The sequence below is a fragment of the Piliocolobus tephrosceles genome, chromosome 21 (assembly GCF_002776525.5).
Source record: "Piliocolobus tephrosceles isolate RC106 chromosome 21, ASM277652v3, whole genome shotgun sequence".
NCBI lineage: Eukaryota > Metazoa > Chordata > Mammalia > Primates > Cercopithecidae > Piliocolobus > Piliocolobus tephrosceles.
The window spans coordinates 44,293,385-44,307,176 of NC_045454.1; the positions used below are offsets into that span (position 1 = coordinate 44,293,385).

The window sequence follows — 13,792 nt, forward strand, 5'->3', positions numbered from 1 at the left end:
AGGCAACAGATAAGGTCTCAGGAAAACACCTAAACGCACCCCCCGCCAAGTGTCCCAAACACAGTGCTGCTGCTCACTTGCCCATGGCTCACCCACACCTCCTTAAGGTTTGTCTGATGCTATCATAGCATTACCTTTCCAAGCTTCTGGTCCGTCTTTTGCTATGTAGAAGACACTTGTACCCACCCACTCTGGTCTCAAAGTATATGCTCAGCAACTTGGACATGAGCCATGAGGCACATTTCACTTTATGACCATGGCCACAAAGCCATTAAAACCTGTCCCCCCGCCGTGCAGTGGCTGATGCCTGTCATCCCAGCACTTTGGGAGGCCAAAGCGGGTGGTTCACCTGAGGTCAGGATCAGCCTGGCCAACATGGTGAAACCCTGTCTCTACTAAAAATACAAAAATTAGCCGGGCATCATGGCGGGTGCCTGTAATCCCAGCTATTCAAGGAGGCTGAGGTGGGAGAATTGCTTGAACCCCTGTGGCGGAGGTTGCATAAGCTGAGATCGCGCCACTGCACTCCAGCCTGGGCAACAGAGTGAGACTCTGTCTCAAAGAAAAAAACAACAACAAAAAAAACCCAAACAACAGAAAAAGCGCCTGTCCTCCACACAGCTGCTTCTTATATCCCAACTAACTGCCATGGGAGGAGGCAGGAAAGTTCACCAAGAGACACAGACTTCAGTCTACCAGCAGGTATAGCTCATTCTCCCGGGATGCCTGTGATCCTGCCCAGACTGCCTAAGCCGAGGCTGGCTTTACAGCACCTAGCTTGTCCAACACATCTTACTTTGCTGTTGTTCTGTTTTGGGCTTTTTGGAAGCCTGAAACCATGGTTTTTAAGTTTCTGTCTCTAGTGGTAAGTGGAAAAGAGGAATGAGGAAGGGGCTTTACTGACCCAAACAGAAACCAACTGAGAAACCATGACTGTATTCTCCCATGCACATCCCTGACCTAGATCAAGTTTTCAACTAACAGACCTGCAAGACACCTGCAAAAGCTTTCAACCAACATGCCACTGATTTGAAGAGAACGGTGGAATTCTTCCATCGGCATTCACAGGCCTCCCTGCACTGACCACAGCTGCAGCCCGCTCTGCCCACGCTCCTCCCCTGCCTCACACAGACCTGCCCCTTCAACCTCTGCACCTGATGCCACCAGCCGCTCTATCTGCGTACACCTGCGGCCTGTGCCAAGCCCGCTCGGCCCCCTAGCAGAGCCAGTGCTCTGAGCAGCAGCAGCTAGAGCAGCGTCTGGCAACCCATGTCTCCACCAGCGTCCTCACTAGGCCACTTGGATGCACAGACCTCTGGCGCTGTCCCAAGCCACCCTTACTATCGCCTCAGCTGCACCTCATCCTTGAAGGTCAAAGACCACAGACCCATCCAAATTTTTTGAAGCAAAAAGCCCATCCTCTAATACAGAAGTGCGTGTGCACGGTGAGAAGTATGTCTGCACAGAAAGACTTCTCTGCTGACAACAGCAGTGGCTACATCTACATAATGGGGTTTGGGTCACAACCTTCTCGTGTTTTACAAGGTTCTTTTTTTTTTTTTTTTTTTTTTTTTTTGAGACAGGGTCTCACTCTCAACCCAAGCTCCCAAGCTGGAATGCAGGGGTGTGATCATGCTTCACTGCAGTCTTGACCTCCTGGGCTCAAGTCATCCTCCCACCTCAGTTTCCCAGGCAACTAGGACAGGTGTGCGGCACCATACCCGGCTAATTTTGTTTATTTTTTGTAGAAAGGAGGTCTCACTATGTTGCCCTGGCTGGTCTTGAACTCCTGAGCTCAAGTGATCCTCCTGCCTCAGCCTCCCAATGTGTTGGGATAACAGGTGTGAGCCACTACACCCAGCCTTACAATGTCTTTTAAAACAAAGGTCCTAGATTCTGTGGGGAAAGGCCCACCACAGTGGTCACTTGCTTGAGAAGGCCTTTCATGATTCCTACCGCTGGCCACTTCTTTCCTTGTGTGTTCATCTCATGCAGGCTGAAATGGGGATCACACTTTTCATGCTGTGAGGTCTTTGAAGAATCTCTCCCTCCCATGCTGAGAGGGCCTTGAAGAATCTATTAATCTCACTCCTTAGAAATGTCAGGTGCGATGTAATGAACACCTTGAGTCCCTATCTTTCAATAAAATAAGCAACTCCATTAGAGATGTGGCAGTAGGAGCACATTATGAATTAACAAGGACTGCTGCCAATGGTGGGCTTACCATTCCCAGTCTGAATTAACCCAAGTGACCTCATGGTTCAGCATGCTCCTCATGGGTGCTATCTGCTGGACAGCAGAGCCCAGGAGTCGGTGGCGGGGGCGGGAGGGCAGGGCAACAGAACCCTGCAGCCCTGCAGTGGCATCCTCATGGAGCTCTGCTGATCTCCTTCCACCCTGCCACCTGTCTGCAAGAAGGCAGAACCCCACTCCAGGCGAGCATGCCACAGGCTGGCATCAGCATGTTGGCAAGGGCCTCACAACTCATCTTGCTGGCTGTCAGCAGGGCCCCAGAGCTCAGGGAGCACTGTGAACTCCAATTTACACCCACAAAGGGTAGCATTTTTACTGTCAAATACTGCCTCACAACAGTCAGTTTTTGACATTTAACAATCTCTCTTTTTCTTTTCAACGTTAATCTCAAAGTGCTGGGATTACAGGCGTGAGCCACCGTGCTTGGCCGACATTTAACGATCTTTTGATTTACATTTTTATAGCCACTCTATCAAGATTTGACTCATGCTGAGTGTGGGCCCTGGGAACCTGCATGACCAGCAGTCTGATGGGAGCACACATGACCATAATAATGGCTACACTCTAGTCATGAACTAACATTTCATTAAACCCAAACATCTGCTTTAATTCTTCCTCCAGGGTGATGTACAGTTTCCTTGCAGTGCCCAAGGGCTCTAGAGCTCATCCCACCCAAACCGAAGAACGCCAATCAAGTGGGAGGGAGTCTCTGTTCTCAGCTGTAGAGGGTATGGGGAGCACTCCGAGTGCCGTATCTCAGAACATCTAAGAACAGTCTAGGAACACACACTCCATTTGTGGTTCTCCAGAGAATCGGCACTTGGAATCCTTTGCCACTGCCTACCCCAGGCTCTGAATCCTGATTGCGAGATTACACCTGCCAGTTCACCACTGACTGTGTCACACAGCTCAGCACAGCTCCCAGGCCAACCCATCCTGGTTTCCATCTACTTCTAAACTGCACCACTCTGCTCCTCACAGCAACAACTCAAATTCCTTTTAATGACTAATCTGTTCTTTAAAAAAAGAGAGAGAGATGCAGTTTCGCCATGTTGCCTAGGCTGATCTTGAACTCCTGAGCTCAAGCAATCCTCTTACCCCGACCTCCCAAAGTGTTGGGATTACAGGCGTAAGCCAGCACACCCAGACTAATCTGCTCTGAGTAACATTTTACCAAGCCAGATTTCTGAAACTTTTTTTAAAAATTAAAAATTCTAGCTGGGCTCGGTGGTTCACGCCTGTAATCCCAACACTTTGGGAGGCCGAGGCGGGCGGATCACGAGGTCAGGAGATCGAGACCATCCTGGCTAACACAGTGAAACCCCGTCTCTACTAAAAATACAAAAAATTAGCCGGGCGTGGTGGCGGGGGCCTGTAGTCCCAGCTACTTGGGAGGCTGAGGCAGGAGAATGGTGTGAACCTGAGTGGCGGAGCTTGCACTGAGCCGAGATAATGCCACTGCACTCCAGCCTGGGGGACAGAGCGAGACTCCGTCTCAAAAAAAAAAAAAAAAACACAACAAAACAAAATAAATAAATAAATAAAATCCCAAGCACACACAAGTTACAGGCAAGCTTGAATGTACGCTGGAAACACAGACCTTTGTTGCTTTATTACTAATGGTGACGACTTTCCTACATCCTTTTACCAGCTTCTAGAACAAGGCACCCATGAAGAGAGCAACACACATCTTGCCCCACTGCTCCCTGTGCACTGGAAGAAGGGCCTGATCACCAGGGACAGCCGCCTTTCAAGCCTGACAGTGATGTCTGTCCTTGTACCATTTTCACATTCTCTGTTATGACAGACCCGCAAAGGAAGGTTTATACCCAAATTTCTAATGACTTCCCATTCCAAGAAAGTTTCTGTGTAAACAAGCAGTAGCTTTCCTGTGGTGAAGGGGAAGGTCAAAGAGTCACCAATACATAGAGGATTTCAAAAAGGAAGATTTCCAATTTATCATGCACACTCTGTAGCCCTGCTGGTGCCCAGGGCCAAGTGCTGTGCTGGAGGCACTTCTAAAAGGCAAGATTCCCACATGATGAAGTTCCAGGCTCTGGAGCCAGACAGCCTGGGTTCACATGCAGGCACCACCGTTTACCAGTCACGTGACTTAGGCATGTCACTCTCTGTGCCTCTGTTTCGGATGAAACGGGGATAGCAGTATGTACATATCATGTGGTTCTCACAAGGAATAAATGCAATACTACATGGTTATTATATTATCATTATATTTCTGTTAAAAAGTTGGGGGTGGGGGCCGAGCATGCTGGCTCACGCCTGTAATCTCACCACTTTGGGAGGCTGAGGTGGGCGGATCACCTGAAGTCAGGAGTTCGAAGCCAGCCTGGCCAACATGGTGAAACTCCATCTCTACTAAACATATAAAAATTAGCCAGGCATGGTGGCATACACCTGTAACCCCAGCTACTCAGGAGGCTGGGGCAGGAGAATCACTTGAACCTGGGAGGTGGAGCTCGCAGTGTGAGCCAAGATCGTACCATTGCACTCCAGCCTGGGCAACAGAGTGAGACCCTGTCTCATTGAAAAAAAAAAAGAAAAAGAAAAAAAAGAAAAGAAAAGCTGGTGGAGGATTTGAATTACATTAAACCAGAATTTGCATAATGCAAATGCTAAATTAAAAGAGCCTATGGACAAGGCTCTTTTTTTATTAACGCCTCTTTGGACAACTTGCAGCTGGGGCAGATGACCAAGAACTACCCCTTCCAGCGCTCCCAGAGACAGACAAACTTGATCACAAACTTTAAAGAATCCCTCATACTCAAGAGACCATAATCACAAATATGTACATTTTTTAACACTGCACTCGAAAATTACTGCAGAGCTTGGGAACATAGGACATCCGAAAGACTAGCGACCAAGTGAAGTAAGTCGACTATTATGTCTAGTTCTTAAAATATTTAAGGCAATTCAAAAGACATTTGATTCGGTTGAAAAGCAGAAATGAGAAATCACTTATTCAGTGGGTCTGTAGCTTAAAAGTCACCTGAGAGGCAACAGCCGACAAAGGGTGGGTGAAAGCAAGAAGAAAACACGATGCTTACCATTTATCCTGCCCATGTTCATCCCAGATCCAAATCGACCCATGTTTTCCATACCACCACCAAAGGGCCCCTCCATTCCTGCAAGAGATGTTCACATTTCAGCATCATCCAACAAGACTGCTTAGACTGGGCAGGGAAAGAAAAATTCTATCACGTTTCAACTGGGGTATCTTCTGCCAAGAACTTATCTATCAAGTTTAAGGGCTTCTGAAAAACAAAAAAATGCTAGCACCCTTGTTTAAAAATCACCACCTTCAAAAAGCTGGTCTGATCCAACCCCCTCAATGAACAGACAAGCAAAAAGAGGCAAAGAGATGGAGTGGTCTGCCCAAGGTCACAGAGCTAGTTAGTGAGACAGCCAGAACCAAAAGCCAAGACACCCGCTGGAAGGATGGACAGGCAGGAGGAAGTCATTTCTAGACTCAAACTGAAACCAAAGAGAATTTCATGCAGGGTTTAAACAAGAAAGAAAAGAGGAAAGAGAGAAAACCATGCCTAAAAGTGATTATGCTTATACTTCATTTTAAATTTCTTACCTCCCATCTTATTTATTCCAAATCCTATGCCTTCCATTCCCATTCCTTAAAAAGAAAAAGTCAATGCAAACTAAAATTATGTCAAAGCAGTAAATAACATTTGAACTTAAAAAGCATAATTCCAAACCAGCAACTCAAAAGAAAATCCCTGATGACAAGTATATTTTATATATTTTAATTAGCAAGAAAAAAAGCCCCTACCATTTCAACTGTCAAACATCGTATTAGCTAATTTTTTTCTTTTTTTTAGACACAGTATTGCTCTGTCACCCAGGCTGGAATGCAATGGCACAATCTTGGCTCACTGCAACCTCCACCTCCCGGGTTCAAGCAATTCTTCTGCCTCAGCCTCTCAACTAGCTGAGATTACAGGTGCCTGCCACCACGCCTGGCTAATTTTTTTCTGAGGGATCTACACAGTTTAATGACCCAGTTGGGCAGGGTTTTTTTTTTTTTTCTTTTGAGACAGGGTCTCCTTCTGTCACTGAGGCTGGAATGCAGTGGCATGGTCACAGCTCCCTGCAGCCTCATGTGATCCTCTTGCCTAAGCCTCCCAAGTAGCTGGAACTACAGGTGTACGCCACCACACCTGGCTAATTTTTTTTATATTTTGTAGAGGTGGGGTCTCACTGTGTTGCCTAGACTAGTTTCAAACTCTTGGCCTCCAAATTGCTGGGATTACAGGCGTGAGCCACCACACCACACCACACCACACCACCACACCCACACACAGGCCTCAAGTTAGGCAGTATTAAACATGAAATAGAATTGTAAGACACATTCTACGTAACATAAACTTTTTAGAAAATTTTAGGGAACAGAAATAGATTTTTTAAAAGTCCCTGTTAAAGGTAAAATCTTCAAAATAAAAACCAGTTCCTAAAAACACCAAGACTTCCTCCCCAACCCCCAGTCTTTCTGTTTAGATGTCAGACATGGGGTGTGTGTGTTTTGGGTCGGGGGGAACGTTAGAGCTATTTGAAGTCGTGGCCCAGAACTGAAGTCAGCCCCAGGGTGACTCTGCAAGAGTCTAGTGATATGCAACACTGACAACGGTGGGATAGAGGGGCTTCCATATTCCAATTTCAAAGGATTCTAACAAAGACCAAAGTCTGAGGTCATTAAAATGAAATATTCCTTAATAGAATTAAACTACATCATTATACAGAAATGAAAATGCTAAACAGCAAAGCCTGAGTTTATTCTACACATTGAAGCTTTCATGCAGTTGCTTTTTTTTTTTTGAGACACAGTCTAGCTCTGTTGCCAGGCTGAACTGCAGTCATGTCATCTCAGCTCACTGCAATCTCCACCTCCCAGGTTCAAGTGATTCTCCTGCCTCAGCCTCCCGAGTAGCTGGAATTACAGGCGCAAGCCACCACGCCCGGCTAATTTTTAGTAGAGATGGAGTTTTGCCATGTGGGCCAAGCTGGTCTCAAATTCCTGACCTCGGGTAATCTGCCCACCTCGGCCTCCCAAAGTGCTGGGATCCCTGTCTTCTTAAAGACAACACTGTCCACCATGTTTCCTGAGACGGCCACATTGTCACAGAGTGAGGCGCTCTCCACCGGTTTTTTTTTTTTTTTTTTTTGAGATGGAGTCTCGCTCTATCACCCAGGCTGGAGTGCAGTGGCCGGATCTCAGCTCACTGCAAGCTCCGCCTCCCGAGTTTACGCCATTCTCCTGCCTCAGCCTCCTGAGTAGCTGGGACTACAGGCGCCCACCACCTCGCCCGGCTAGTTTTTTTGTATTTTTTAGTAGAGACGGGGTTTCACCGGGTTAGCCAGGATGGTCTCGATCTCCTGACCTCGTGATCCACCCGCCTCGGCCTCCCAAAGTGCTGGGATTACAGGCTTGAGCCACCGCGCCCGGCCATCCACCGTTTTTTTTTTGAGACGGAGTCTCGCTCTGTCACCTAGGCTGGAGTGCAGTGGCGCGATTTCGGCTCACTGCACCCTCCGCCTCCTGGGTTCAAGCAATTCTCCTGCCTCAGCCTCTCGAGTAGCTGGGATTACAGGCGTATGCCATCACACCCAGCTAATTTTTGTATTTGTAGTAGATGGAGTTTCACCATGTTGGCCAGGATGGTCTCAAATCCTGACCTTGTGATCTGCCTACCTTGGCCTCCCAAAATGCTGGGATTACAGGCATGAGCCAGCGTGCCTGGCCTCTCCACCTTTTTTGCGTCTATCAATGCCCCTAGCTCTCTAGCAGCAGCTATGCAAACACCAGGAGGGCCCAAGGAGGTCTTGGTAAGACACCTTTCAGGGCACTGCAGCAGTGCTATGGTCCTGTGGTCAGGAGACCTGCAGCCTGTCACTAACTGACAGTGTGACCTTGAGCAAAAGCAACTCTCTGGCTTGCCTCCTCTTATCAAATGGCACAACTATTTCAGTTTAGAAGGTTGTCGTGAGGTTACAATGAAAAAGCATAATGACTTTTAAAAAGGATTCAATTTGATAAAAATACAAAATATTGCCTTTATTAAAAATGAGGCAGAGATGAATAAGGAGGGAATTTTGTCCCAGTTAACTATTTATTCCATTTAAACTACTCAAAGTCCAGTTGCCCCAATAATTAATAATTTTCACTTCCCCAAAACCCCAAGCAAGGTGCACTGTCATTCTCACCTGCGGGACCTAGGTTTCCCATTCCAATGCCTTTATTCAGGTGATTGGCATCAATGGGTTGCCCTCCTGGTCCTAACCCCATGCCAATACCACCAAGGCCATCTGGAAGGAAAAGAGAAAGAAGTTTAGATTTCCCCTATTTAGCAAACCCTGACCCTCAAAGGAAAAGAGTCTTTGTTTAGTGAGTTGCAGCTATCCACTCCAGCCTACCCACCCCCACCCACCAGTGACCCCAGGGCCCAATGCAAAATTCAACATCAGCACATTTGGAAACAGAACCTTGTTCTGGCCTTTGGGATATGTGTGTATACAACAAAGGTGGCTGAAAACCAACACAGGGGAAAGTTAACAACTCCCACACTAAGATTCTTGAGAGCCTATTTGTTTCACTAACCCATGGACTGAGAACTGATCAAAAAAGATGACTCAAGACATCAGGTGGCAAGCAACACGAATGTGCCCAATCCCTAGTAGCCCAAAGGACGTTTCTCATGAAAAAACACGTTACAAACCAGCCAATCAACATCCTGGATGTATGCTACTCTCTGAATCTGGGTGGTTTTAGTAACAATGAACCTAATGTATGTATTCAAAGAACCTATCTTCCTTCTCCCAAAGCTTCCTAACCCACAACTGGATACCTAGCCCACACTCAACTCCATGCCCTACCAACACAAACAGGGACACAGAAATACAGGCTGGTCTCTGGAAACAGCCACAAGAGCTGACACTTGCAATATTTGGGGTAACCACCATCTGAGGCTTAAACTACAACCAAGTAAGGTTTCAAAAATTATAACAAGGCCAGGCGCGATGGCTCACACCTGAAATCCCAGCACTTTGGGAGGCCAAGGCAGGTGGATCACCTGAGGTCAGGAGTTCGAGACCATCCTGGCCAACATGGCGAAACCCCATCTCTACTAAAAATACAAAAATTAGCCTGGCATGGTGGCGCACACCTATAATCGCAGCTACTCGGGAAGCTGACAGGAGAATCACTAGTACCCAGGAAATGGAGGTTGCAGTGAGCCAAGACCAAGCCGCTGCACTTCAGCCTGGGTGACAGAGCGAGACTCCATCAAAAAGAAAGAAAGAAAAAGAAAAAGGAAGGAAGGAAGGAAAGAAAGAAAACAAAATTCATTTAAAAAGTAAATAAAACCTGCCACCACTTCCCAGGCGTTTAATCTGATTAACATTCCATCTTTAATTGCATAGCAACAGCAGCAAGAGATCACCGAGGTTACTTACTCCCCAAAGAACTGAAGGCTTTGAAGTCAAGCCTCTGAAATGGCTGGGAGACCAAGAGCCATGGATAACAGGCTCCCTGGAGCAGTGTGCTCCACCTCCTGATCCAAAACAACAGTCAACAAGAGCCACTACCACGGTCCAGGGTGACCACTGCTCAGGTGAGCACACAGACAATTTATTTGGGAAATGAGTATGTTATGTCCAGGAAATGTAATCCTTCTCTAACTAATGTTGACTTTCAACAGATGAGCCTTTTCACGAAGCCACAGATTTCTCTTCAAGATACATCTGTCATGCTGCCTTAATGCTACGCTGCAAAGGTGCTCTGGCCTGGGCTCCCATCCAACTCAGTGAGTGAGTAGGGCCCTCAGCTTAAGCTGCTGCTTCAGACCAGGCCCCCTCAACCCATCTGGTGGAGGTCCCCGCAGCACAGCACACACAGGCCTCTCAACCTCACCCATCTTCCTTCTCCAGGAGGGCTTTACCTACGCCAGTGACTCCCTGAATTGTCCCACTGCTGTCTGCACTCAGGTTCTGGCTTCCCGTCTCCGGCTTACGTAGGACTCTCCACTATTATTTGCCACTTCTACCTACGTGGTGGCCCATCAACTAGCCTTCCCTGTCACAAGACAGATTTTCACCTGGGTGTGACAAATAGCTGATCCCTTTCCCCTCTGCATAGAAATTATTTGTTCAAGACACTTAACATACCATAAAACTCGCTCAAAGTGTTCAGTGGTTTTTAGTATATTCAGAGATATGCAACTATCCCTACCATTTAATTCCAGAACATTTTTATCACCCAAAAAAGAAATCCAACCTTATTAGCAGTCCTGCCCCCAATTACTCCTTCCTGACCACAGGCAACCACTAATCTACTTTCTGCCTTTATGCATTTATCTATGTGGAGCATTTCCTGTAGATGAAATCAAGGTTCATCCACACCACAGCATGTGTCTGTCATCCTGCTGCAAACAACTGTGTACGAATTTCTGTGTAGATGTCTAGTGTGCACTGCTAGCCCACATGGGACTAACCAATATCTTCTGAATTAGAGTGCAGCCTGGTTTTCATTCCCTTCACAGGTTCTGATTCTTCCTTCCCCAGGACACTTTCAAAATGCCTAACCACATCCTCTACATTGTGGTATTACAATCCTAGGATTACCACAAGTAATCCTAACAATATCCTCAAGTTGTGAATCTCTGCTCATTTCTCGCCCTGAAAAATCTATAGAAAAGAATTGGCCAAGAGAACTGAGGGCTAACCTGGCACAGGTTCAAGTGAAACTTTATGGTAATCTTCTGTTTCTTAGTATAACTCAAATTCAAACTCTCAGCCCTAATCACTGAAACACTTACGGGGAAGTTGTTGTGGACGCTCAGGAGGGAAGAAATCTCCTTTTGGTAAGGCCCTCTCATCCTGAAAGAGAAAGAAAACGAATAAATCTCAGTATCCAGTGCAGCAGTGTTTGCCACAGCAGAAGACTGAAATGGCCCACCATCACGAGAGGACTGGCTAAACACATGATCCATGCCATGGAGTAATATGCAAGGGTGGAAAGGCATGTGGAGCGTGCTTCCTATTTTATGTCAAGGTGAAGGATCAAAAGACACATGGGTATTATCGTGAGGGATAATGGGGACCTGGGCAAGAAGTCCAAGTAGGACTCACACTATCTTCACGCTATCTTTTCATGCTTTTTGACTTTTGAGTCACATGAATGTATCATCTATTCAAAAAACTTAACTACTCTATTTACAGTAATGAAAAAATTGCTTTATAGTTTCTTTTATCTTTTTCCTGAATTTGAGCCCGGACTAGATTGCCCCCAGCATGTTCCAGTCATGCCTGTAGTAATTATTATCTTTGGCACAGCCACAGCAGAGCAAATGTTTATTAAGACTGAAATGCTCCAACAGACCTTTAAGAGCTGTCTGAATCAATGACTTATGTTCACAAAAGATTTGGTGCTAACCAAACATTATACTGTAATACTCTGAAAAACTGGAACCCCACATACATAACCATCTTTGAAACAGATCACTTGCTCAACCAGGATACTCAAGTGACTACCTGAATGTGCCATGAACAGTCAACTGTGCAAAAGGAAAAACATCTAATGCAGTCAAGAGTTACCATGAGCAAAATTTTTTTTTTTTTTTTTTTTTTGAGACTGAATCTCACTCTGTTGTCCAGGCTGGAGTGCAGTGGCACAATCTTGGCTCACTGCAACCTCCTCCTCCCAGATTCAAGTGATTCTCCTGCCTCAGCCTCCCAAGTAGCTGGGACTACAGGTGTGTGCCACCACGCCCAGCTAATTTTTGTATTTTCAGTAGAGACGGAGTTCCACCATGTTGGTCAGGCTGGTCTCAAACTCCTGACCTCATGATCCGCCTGCCTCAGCCTCCCAAAGTGCTGGGATTACAGGCGTGAACCACCATGCCCAACCAGCAAAATGTTATTTCTCTCACAAATTCACTCAACATACTGCACCTTATTTAACTTAGACTAATCCATAAATATTTTATAGTGGCTATGTGTACATTCTTATTAATTCCATGTTTTTGCTAGCCTTGAGTATATCACACAGAAAGATCCTACTGACTTACCATCTTGACGTGCATTGGTCTATCAAATAGCAGCTGGCCATTGAACATAGCTGGTATTACAATTAAGGCTATTTCTTGCAATTCTAAAAATGTGCACAAGAGAAATACAAAAAAAAAGAAAGAAAGAAAAAAAATACTCCAACTGCTACCAATTCCTCTAAGTGATGAATTTATGAGCAATTTCAATTCTTCATTATACTTTCAACAATAAACATAAAAGGAACAATAAATAAAGCCAGCGGGGAGGACAAGACAACTTCCGCTTATTCCTCAGGTGTGAAGCTTCACTTGTAACCTTACAATTTCACCAAACCATCCTCTTAAGCAGTGGCATCAAGGTTCTCTGAATGTGGCCAATGGGCCAGGCATCTACCACTATCCAAACTGAAGGACCATGTTTTCTGGGTAAGACATGCCAACACGGTCTTGTCTGAGTTGCATGAATGTGCTCCTGTGGGGTACTCTCCATGGGATTAAAACTCTAGGCTAAGCCTAGGGTCATGGAGAAGTGTCCTCTTCCAAAATGATGTCTACTCATTGGAGAGAGTGAGTAATCCTATAAGGATGTATTACACATGAAATAACAACCCAGTTTCTCTCTAGTGGTGCATTCTTTGGGCTACCTCCTTCAAACCTAGACTCTTCTGAAAACAGTAGAAAGATCACTCATGGGCATATGCCCATATTCTTCTAACCATCCCCTCTATCCACACTGTATTGAATCAACTCTACCCCCAAAGAACCTTTTTTTTTTTTTTTTTTTGTAAGACTGAGTCTCACTCTATTACCCAGGCTGGTGGTGTGCAGTGGCGCGATCTCGTCTCACTGCAACCTCCACCTCCCGGGTTCAAGCAATTCTTGTGCCTCAGCCTCCTGAGTAGCTGGGATTACAGGCATCCACCACTGCGCCCAGCTAATTTTTGTATTTTTAGTAGAGGCAGGGTTTCACCATGTTGGCCAGGCTGGTCTCGAACTCCTGACCTCAACTGATCTGCCCGCCTCGGTCTCCCAAAGTGCTGGGATTACAGGTTTGAGCCACCATGCCCGGTCCGGCCCAGAGAACCTTTTAATTCCACAGTAATGCATTCTCCCTAGTCACATAAAAAACATTTATACACAGTCACCTCTTCCTCACACAAACCTACATTACTAACACAGCAATTTAGGTCAAATTGTTCACAAGTTGAATTCCTGCAGAAGGATACATATAGCTTGCACAGCTTCAATGGACTGTTCAAAAGTAACAGTGCCTATTCCACGACTTTTTCCATCTTTATCTTCAAGAATGTCTGCTCGGACCACCACACCAGCCATACTAAATACTTCCTTCAGTTTCTTCCAGCCAACTTTATAATCCAGCTAATCGAGAGAGAACGGGGTAAAAACCTCAATGTAAACGTCTTAAGAAACACATTTTTACGACGTGAATGAGACATGATTTGGTTGGA

The 13,792-nt window shown here is 45.9% G+C and overlaps 1 protein-coding gene across 10 annotated transcripts in view; it reads right to left on the reverse strand.

Annotated features, from left to right (window-relative positions):
* Positions 1-13,792, reverse strand: part of HNRNPM (heterogeneous nuclear ribonucleoprotein M) — a 41,890-nt gene that overhangs the window by 6,648 nt on the left and 21,450 nt on the right. For 6 of the 10 annotated variants that reach the window (XM_023197420.2, XM_023197424.2, XM_023197422.1 and 3 more), the window contains 6 exons: positions 13,550-13,703; positions 12,345-12,394; positions 11,094-11,154; positions 8,485-8,586; positions 5,855-5,899; positions 5,319-5,396 (listed from right to left, as the gene is read on the reverse strand). In XM_023197420.2, the coding sequence (XP_023053188.1) occupies positions 5,319-5,396; positions 5,855-5,899; positions 8,485-8,586; positions 11,094-11,154; positions 12,345-12,394; positions 13,550-13,703 (490 nt within the window). The remainder of the gene's footprint in view (positions 1-5,318; positions 5,397-5,854; positions 5,900-8,484; positions 8,587-11,093; positions 11,155-12,344; positions 12,395-13,549; positions 13,704-13,792) is intronic. The other 4 variants (XM_023197421.1, XM_023197419.1, XM_023197417.1 and 1 more) reach the window with 1 other exon arrangement.